General features: G+C 44.6%; 1 protein-coding gene across 1 annotated transcript in view; it reads right to left on the bottom strand.

Annotated features, from left to right (window-relative positions):
- LOC145348284 (vitellogenin-like) overlaps positions 1 to 9,259 on the bottom strand; it is a 75,221-nt gene extending 65,962 nt beyond the window's left edge. Inside the window, exons 1-3 of the mRNA XM_080196486.1 lie at positions 9,220 to 9,259; positions 9,089 to 9,109; positions 8,848 to 8,999 (exon numbers count right to left, since the gene is read on the bottom strand). Coding sequence (XP_080052612.1) covers positions 8,848 to 8,999; positions 9,089 to 9,109; positions 9,220 to 9,259 — 213 coding nt within the window. The remainder of the gene's footprint in view (positions 1 to 8,847; positions 9,000 to 9,088; positions 9,110 to 9,219) is intronic.
- Between the last annotated feature and the right edge of the window lie 323 nt (positions 9,260 to 9,582).

The raw sequence follows: 9,582 nt of genomic DNA on the forward strand, positions 1-9,582 counted from the left end.
TCTTCAGATAAAGACACCAAAACTGCACACAATACTCCCGATGTGGCCTCACCAAAGCCCTACACAATTGCAGCAAAACATCCCTATCCCTATACTCAAATCCTTTCGCTACTGTCTGCTGTACTTGTGCACTTGCTTTCAATAACTGATGCACGAGGACTCCAAGATGTGGTTGAGTATCCACCTCTTTCAATTTTCACCCATTCAAGTAATAACCTGTCTTCCTATTATTGCTACCAAAGTGGATAACCTCACATTTATCCATATTATTCTGCATCTGCTAAGCAGATGCCCACACTCTCAGCCTATCCATATCATACTGAAGCATCTCTGCATCCTTGTCACGGCTAACCCTCTCACCCAACCTTGCATCATCTGCAAATTTAGAGAGAACACATTCATTTTCCTCTTCCAAATCATTCATATATAATGTAAACAGTTGGGGTCCTGGTACAGATCCCTGAGGAACCCCACTAGTCACTGACTGCCAATCAGAAAAAGACCCATTTATGCCAACCCTTTGCTTCCTATCTGCTAACCAGCTTTCCATCCATCTCAGTTTTATCAGACACGGCTAGATTTTAGATTTCAAATGGAGTGACGTGCTGGGCCAAATTTTTCATGCCATCCCCTGAGGCATGTTTCGCAGCAGGGGAGTTGGCCTACCATTGGCTGGCGTTGGGATCCCTGATCCCGTCGCTAATCAATGGGGTCGACCATTGTTTGTAACTCTGCCATCGGGATACATATGGTGAGAGTCAGCGGGACTGGAAAACCCAGAAACTTCCAGTCGTTGGCTGAAACCACAATAATTTGGCCATGATTTCCATGCTTTCCACTGCCAATGACAACGCTGGGGAATCTCCTGCATAATTTGCCAGGTCAGGTTCACATGAAGATTGCCAAGAAGTGCAACCTTGTCCTGAGCAAATGCTTTGATGGGCACCATCCAAAGATTCAATTTAAGTCTCAAACCTTGGATATTTCTGACTGGATCGCATCAATATTTTTCCAGAAAAGGTGAGAAGGGCTAAAACCATTTCTAATTTCTGGCTAATTGTTGTACACATCCAAGAGATCTATTCCCTGACCACTACTCTTCCTCTGATCCACTTCGATCTCTTATCAACCCCGACCTCCAACTTTTGACCAAATTGTTCACCTTTGACCCTGACCTCTAACCTCCCCTGACCTCTGGCAGCCCCCTGACCTCCCACTAACCACCACCTCTGAACTCCTGCAACCTCCAAATCCTTTCCACTAACTTTACACACATTTTCTTTTACAATTGGGCCACTTCCCAACAATTCTAAATTTTGTTAGAATCATAGAATCCCCACGGTTTAGAAAAAGGCCATTCGACACATCAAGTCTATAATGACCACAATCTTATCCAGGCCCTGTTTCCATAACCCCACGCATTTACCCTGCTAATCCCCCTGACATTAAGGTCAATTTAGCACGGCCAATCAATCTAATCCACACGTCTTAGGACCCTGGGAGGAGACCGGAGTAGCTGGAGGAAACCCACACAGACACATGGAGAACGTGCAAACTCCACACAGACAGTGACCCAAGCCAGAATTGAACCTGGGTCCCTGGTGCTGTGAAGCAGCAGTGTTAACCACTGTGCCACTGTGCCACCCTGTTCTCGGCTAAAATTAACTTCGATAGACAAGTTTGTATTTCTAATTAATTTAACCATGATTGTAATCACAAAAAATATGGAATAGGGCACTACAGGATACGTAGTAAATAATAAAGACTACGTTGGCAGTTAACAATGAATGTTCTGGGACAAATCCTGTTGTGATTTTCGACCAAGCAATGGTTCTCTGTCAGTATGTATGTAAATATTGAGGCAATGCACGTATATAGAACTCCAGTATTGTCTCTATTTCTGTTCTTGTGAATTCCTTTGTCGGTTACATACAAAATCATTATCTTTCCCCAAAATAACCAATTCCATGGCAGAGCACATGGGAGTGAATGAAGTACAGAAGTGAGAACATCAGCCTTGTAACTTCACAGATAGCCAAACAGGGAGACTCAGTATCATGGTCACAGCTACGGGTGGCAGAGTGGCACAGTGGTTAGCACGGCAACCTCACAGTAAGAAGTCTCACAACACCAGGTTAAAGTCCAACATGTTTATTTGGTAGCAAAAGCCACTAGCTTTCCAAGCGCTGCTCCTTCATCAGGTGATTTCAGTTCACAAACAGGCCATATAAAGACACAAGCTCAATTTACAAAATAATGGTTGGAATGTGAGTCTTTACAGGTAATCAAGTCTTAAAGGTACAGACAATGTGAGTGGAGAGAGGGTTAAGCACAGGTTAAAGAGATGTGTATTGTCTCCAGCCAGGATAGTTAGTGAGATTTTGCACCTCCTCCTCTGTAATATGTACACTCCTCAAGACATCACCATTTATTTCCTCAAGTTCCCTAACATCCATACTCCCATACTTCTCTCAACAGTAAATACTGATGATAAATATTCATTTAGGATCTCACCCATCTCTTGTGGATCTGCACATTGATGACCTTCTTGATCCTTAAGAGGACCTACTGTCTCTCTAGTTACTCTTTTGGCCTTTATGTATTTCTAGAAGCGCTTTGGATTCTCCTTTGCCTTATCTGCCAAAATAATCTCATGTCCCCTTTTTGTGCTCCTGATTTCTCTCTTAACTCTACGCCTACACCACTATATTCTTCAAGGGATTCACTTGATCCCCGCTGCCTATTCATGTCATGTGCCTCCTTCTTCTTCTTGACCAGGGCCTCAATATCCCGGGTCATCCAGGGTTCCCTATTTCTGCCAGCCTTGCCCTTCACTCGAAGAGGAACGTGCTTACCCTAAACCTTGGTTAACACATTCTTGAAAGCCTCCCATTTACCACCATCCCTTTGCCTTTCCACAAAGTCCCCTTATTGACTTTTGAAAGTTCCTGCCCGATACCATCAAAAGTGGCTTTGCCCCAATTTAGAATTTTAACCTTTGGACCAGACCTATAATTCTCCCATAGCTATCTTAAAACTAATAGAATTATGGTCACGGGTCCCAAAGTGATCCCTCACTAACACTTCTGTCACCTGCCCTTCCTTATTTCCCAAGACGAGGTCAAGTTTTGCCCCCTGTCTAGTTGGGCCATCCACATACTGAATGAGAAATTCCTCCTGAATACACTCAACAAATTTCTCTCCATCCAACCCTCTAATACTATGGCTGTCCCAGTCAATATTGGGAAACTAAAATTCCCTCGCTATTACCACTTTATTTTTCTTGGAGCTATCTGTAATCTTCTTACATATTTGCTCCTCAATTTCCCTCTGACTGTTTGGGGGCCAATAGATAACCCTATCAAAGTGATTTCCCCCTTTGCATTTCTCTGTTCTACCCATATATGCTCAGTGGCCGAATCCTCGGGTATATCCCTTTTCAGTACAGCCATGACATTTTCCCTACTCAGAAGTGCAACTCCCCCTCCTCTCTTACCTCCTGTTTTATCTTTCCTATAGCATCTGTACCCTGGAACATTGAACTGCCAGGCTTGTCCCTCACTCACTTAGCCATGTTTCAGCAATTGCTATAATATCCTAGTCTCATGTACCCATCCATGCCCTGACTTCATCTGTCTTGCCCATCAGACCTCTTGCATTGAAATAAATGTACAGTAATCTGGGCTTCCCTTGATCTCTGCTCTGCTTTTTCCTGATCTGTCTGGTACCAGGGCCTGACACTGCCTTTACTAATTAATGTGCTCTCTTTAACTTCTGTGCTGTCCTCGACCTTCTCTTCTGTCTCCCTGCTGCTTTGGATCCCACCCCCCTGCCAATTAGTTCAAACCCTCCCGAGTGGCTCTAACAAACATCCTTGCCAGGATATTAGCCCCTCTCCAGTTCAGACGTAACCCGTCCCTCTTGAACAGGTCACCCCTTCCACAGAAGAGATCCCAATGATCCAAAAATCTAAATCCCTGCCCCCTGTGCCAACTCTCAAGCCACACATTCACCTGCCGAATCTTCCTATTCCTAATCTCACAAGCATTAGAACATAAGAACATAAGAAATAGGAGCAGGAGTAAGCCATCTAGCCCTTCGAGCCTGCCCCGCCATTCAATAAGATCATGGCTGATCTGTCGTGGCTCAGTTCCACATTCCCGCCCTCTCCCCATAACCCTTAATTCCCTCTCTTATCAAAAACCCATCAACCCGCTTCTTAAAAATATTTAGCAAGGCAGCCTCCACCACTTCAACGGGCAGAGAATTCCAGAGATTCACCACCCTTTGAGTGAAGAAATTCTTCCTCAACTCTGTTCTAAACCGCCCCCCTTTATCTTGAGGCTGTGCCCCCTAGTCCTACTGTCCTTTCTGAGCGGGAAGAGTCTCTCCACCTCTATCCTATCCATCCCATTCATCATCTTATACGTCTCAATGAGATCTCCCCTCATTCTTCTAAACTCCAACGAGTACAAGCCTAGTTTATTCAGCCTCTCCTCATAGCTCAACCCCCTCAACTCCAGAATCAGCCTAGTAAACCTCCTCTGCACTCCCTCCAAGGCCAAAATATCCTTGCGTAAGTACGGCGCCCAAAACTGCACACAGTACTCCAGCTGCGGCCTCACCAATGCCCTATACAGCCGCAGCAAGACCTCCCTACTTTTATATTCAATCCCCCTCGCTATGAAGGCCAGCATCCCATTCGCCTTCCTGACCACCTGCTGCACCTGCAAGCTGGGTTTTTGCGACTCATGCACAAGGACCCCGAGGTCCCTCTGCACCGTCGCCAGCTGCAGTTTCTCTCCACGTAAGTAATAATCCTTCCTACCATTATTCCTACCAAAGTGGACCACCTCGCACTTGCCAACATTAAATTCCATTTGCCAGCTCCTGGCCCATTCGCCCAGCCTATCTAGATCCTTCTGTAGACTCTCCACACCCTCCGCACAATTTGCCGTGCCACCAATCTTGGTGTCATCAGCAAATTTCGACACCCTACACTCGGTTCCCTCCTCCAGATCATCTATATAAATGGTAAAAAGCTGAGGCCCCAGCACCGACCCCTGGGGCACTCCACTAGTCACCAACCGCCAATCCGAATAGCACCCATTGACCCCCACTCTCTGCCTCCTATTTGACAACCAGTCCTCTATCCATGCTAACACCCTACCCCCAACTCCATGTCCCCTGACCTTCTGCAATAACATCTTGTGAGGTACCTTGTCAAACGCCTTCTGAAAATCAAGAAAGACCACATCCACCGGCCCTCCTCTATCCACCGCCCTAGACACATCCTCATAGAACTCCAGTAAATTTGTCAGACACGACTTCCCTTTAACGAAACCGTGCTGCGTCTGCTCTATCAAGCAATTCCCCTCAAGATGCCTCGCTATTTCCTCCTTGATGACGGATTCTAACATTTTACCTACAACAGACGTTAAACTAACTGGCCTACAATTCCCTGCCTTTTGCCTGGCACCCTTCTTAAACAACGGCGTAACATTAGCCATTTTCCAATCTTCCGGCACTTCCCCGGAATCCCATTAGATGTTTCATAAAACAAAATGTACATATTTCATATTACATTGGTTTTATTTCACTCCTGTGCATCAAGATAATTGTTGAGGTTAGTTCAGTCGTTGAGTCATAGAGGTCTACAGCACAGAGAATGGCCCTTCAGTTCATTGAATCTGACCATCTAACTATTCTAATCCCTTTTCCTAGCACTTGGCCTATAATAATCAGAAAGCTAAATGTACTGATTGGCACACATTAATGGTTACAGGGCAGTTAGGGACATTTTCTTTATTGTGGAATAAACAATATTACACTTTTTTTGTTCACTCTCTATTGAATATTCATGTTAATGCCTGTAGCTGTACTCGCCATTCTGTGGCATGTGGCTGATCTTGCAGACCCAGCTGGCAATCACTCCTATACATTGTAAAGGATGTTGTCTGAGATCATTCCTAGCAGGGATAATTGACATGTTACAGGTGAGCTCAAGGTAAAGACTCTGTGAGTGAACATCCTGAGATGGAACCACATGTGGACGGTACTGGCAACAGCCTCCAGGCCCTTCGTATTCTGATCTTGGCTAATTCTTCCCACCACACCCAGGATGCCAGGCCCTTTCCATTTCAATCTTCCTGATCCCACCCTCTGTCCTGCCCCAGATCCCTCTCCTACCCTTGTGTGAGCCCGATCCAGCTCTACATTGCTGCTTTCCCTGACTCGCCAACCCTCCATGGATGGTGCCATTACCCAGGTCGCTGCCCTGGTGCTGAAGACTTCAACAAGGAAGTCTTTATAAACCCATATGCCTTGCCTGAGCTGACCTTAGACCCCAATGTGCAAAGCTGACTGCCGAGTTTCTTCTGCGCCCCTTACTTTAGCCAGGAGGGGTGATGGAATTTTAAAGAGTGCCATGCTAATGAATATTCATGGTATCCAAATGTATTACCAGTGGGACATTGCCATCAGCCAGCGTGAATTATTATGAGTCAAGCTCCTTCCAGGCTGGAGACGGCGATATTAGCAAAATCTCCCAGTTTGTCTTGCACTGTGGTACAACGGAAGTCACTGATGTTCTCTGTTCAACTCGGCAGGCTTTGTGAGTAGGACTGCCCAATGCTGCACCGTGTCAGTGGCACTGACATGCACTTCATTTTGCAGGCACCACCCTAACTGAAAAGGAATCCCCACTGATACAAGTTTCAACGTGTGGTCACGGGTATCCATCAGTGTCAGAGGATGGCAGGGCTTCTGTATCTCACTGCAGCAGTTGTGGACTCGCCAACTTTAAGGGCGTTCAAATGATCAGTGGATAGGCATATGGATAATATTGGAACAGTTTAGGTTAGAGGGTCATTAGATTGGTCCCACTGGTCGGCGCAACATCGAGGGCCGAAGGGCCTGTACTGCGCTGTAATGTTCTATGTTCTACATCATTCTTTCTCTATGAACGGTATGTTTTGGCTGTATAGCACGCAAGAAGTAATACTTTTCACTGTATACAAATACGTGACAATAATAAATCAAAACAAAGGCAGTCAAATAATGAAGGTCAGTCCTCCGATACAGCATTGTTTTATTAGAGCATGTCCAAGGTTATAACAAGGCCTTTGCTCTGGATCTCTATAACTTGCTGTCCAGGCTGTCAGTGCGGGGTTTAAACTCCTGCCACTCCTCTCTCATTGGGTGAACTCCAGCTCTCTCAGTTGGGAGACAAAGTGCACGGGGACATGTATTAATGACACCCCGTGTCCTTTGTGACACTGTAACATCGAGTTTCCTCGGTGTGATCTGCACTACTCCGCTGGAGAAGGGCCTGGAAAATCCCAGTGCTCGATTCGCATTTTTCTATTCTCATGGAATTTTGACACAACTCCGGAAAACACGTGCACAGAGAGTGCAGGGTCAAAATCCACCTTCCCCATCCCCCCACCCCACCAGAGAGGATCTTTGCCTCCTTTACCTAACCAGGGTGGACAGCAGAGAAGTTCTGAGAGAAAATTCTAAATTCCTTACTAGTATTTTCAGAAAGGAAACCAGAACCGTCATTTAAAAAACTGTCTCAGCAACAAACAAAAGGACTCAGAAACAGTGAACTCTATATTTTTGCCTTTTATCATTAAATCTTAATTTAGCCAAAAGTTAATGTGTGTGTGTGTGTGTGTTTTCATGTGTGTGTGTGTGTGTGTGCGCATGTATGTATTGTGTAAGTGCATGTGTGTGTGTGTGTTTGTACACATGAGGGCATGTGTGTATGTCTGCACATGTGTACATGTGTGAGTGTGTGAGTACATGAGTGTGGGTTTGTGTGTGTGTGCATATATGTGCGCCTTTGTGTGTGCATATGTATGTGTGTATGCATGTGTATGTATATCTGTGTGTCCATGTATGTGCATGTGTGTGTATGCATGTTGGCATGTGTGTATGCGTTCATGTGCATGTGTTTGAGTATGTGTGCACCTGTGTGTGCGAGCATGTGTGTATCTGTGTGTCTCACATTTGGAACATGCGTTTATTATTATATCCTTGCCTGGGTAGGTTTTTTTTTGCACAATAAAACTGACCCATTGTGTGGTTAAACACAGGAATGCCTGTCGGACTGAGATCTTTGCAATCAGCAGGTAAATAGTTAAGCATTTACATTGAATTCGCAAAGTCATCCTTATAAATTTCCAAAAACCTGTTGCAATCAAATAAGAAGTGAGAAAGAAAGGCTAAGTCTCAAATTCTCAAACAGCCAGAACACTATAAACCCATATATCTTGCCTGCTTCCATCTGAGAAATGCCTGTACAAATTTATTTCAATGATATAAATAGAAATCATAGAATCCTACACTACAAAAGGAGGCCATTTGGCCCATCAAGTCTGCACCAACCACAATCCCACCCAGGCCCTACCCCCATATCCCTACATGTTTATCTGCTAATCCCTCTAACCTATGCATCTCATAACTCTAAGGGGCAATTTTTCTTTAGCACAGCCAATCAGCCTAACCCGCACATCTTTGGGTTGTGGGAGGAAACCGGAGCACCCGGAGGAAACCCACGCAGACACGAGGAGAATGTGCAAATTCCACACAGACAGTGACCCAAGTCAGGGATTGAACCCGGGTCCCTGGAGCTGTGAAGCAGCAGTGCTAACCCACTGTGCTACCCTGGAATAAAAGTTACTTTTTACTTATGCCCTGGAATAAAAGTCCAGAGGCACATCCACATCATAAAAGTCCAGAGTCAGGGCAAATTAAGCTGCCAATTGGCTAGCCTCCAGCTGCCAAGATATTTAAAATATTTTAAAATAAATTTTAAATAAATACGTTGCTTCATTTGTTTACCTTAAGGAGGTAGGTGTCTTGCCCCAGAGGAATAATGTTCACTGCACAGTTAATTCTCACACCAGCTCTGTTTAAGCCTCTCTCTGATAGCCCAGTTAGAGTAATACCTTCATAGGCATAAACATCCATCATGCCTTCGGTGAAACTGGGTTCTACGGGCAAGTCAGAACAACAATAAGAGGTTAGCAGCAAAACCTACTCAGTGAAGCAGGTGTACAAGGTGATGTTAAGTGGCACTTACCATACTTTAACTTTTTACTGCCTGAGAAAGTAACTGTAAAAGAAGGAGTATAATTTGGTATTGAATGTCAAGAGTTAAAATGAGGATAGAATAAATTTGCTACGGGTACACAAACATTCTTTTGAACTTACCCACAAGGGAGACAGACAACATGAAAGTGGTAGCCCTCATATTGACTGTCAATTGAGAGCAAGTGAAATTTGGTCGGTGATATATAGTAGTTAATTCAGTACCACATGACTATGTTCTTCAGTTAAATGAACAGAGTAATTTTTTTGCAACTGTTGGATTTGGTATAAAAGATCCCTTTTACCTGGCATAGATTAAATATAAATGCACAGGTCACAATGACCTGTCTGGAGCCTTTCTTGGTACAATAAATACATGACGCATGTTTTGTTTAATCTGGCCCCACTGTTGACTGAAGACTTGGACAAGCTTTCACTGACCAAATAAAACCAGCATGCCCAACTAACGTTATTTTTTGAGTAAGG

Source organism: Carcharhinus amblyrhynchos, chromosome 9, assembly GCF_965287045.1.
Source record: "Carcharhinus amblyrhynchos chromosome 9, sCarAmb.v2.hapA, whole genome shotgun sequence".
Lineage (NCBI taxonomy): Eukaryota > Metazoa > Chordata > Chondrichthyes > Carcharhiniformes > Carcharhinidae > Carcharhinus > Carcharhinus amblyrhynchos.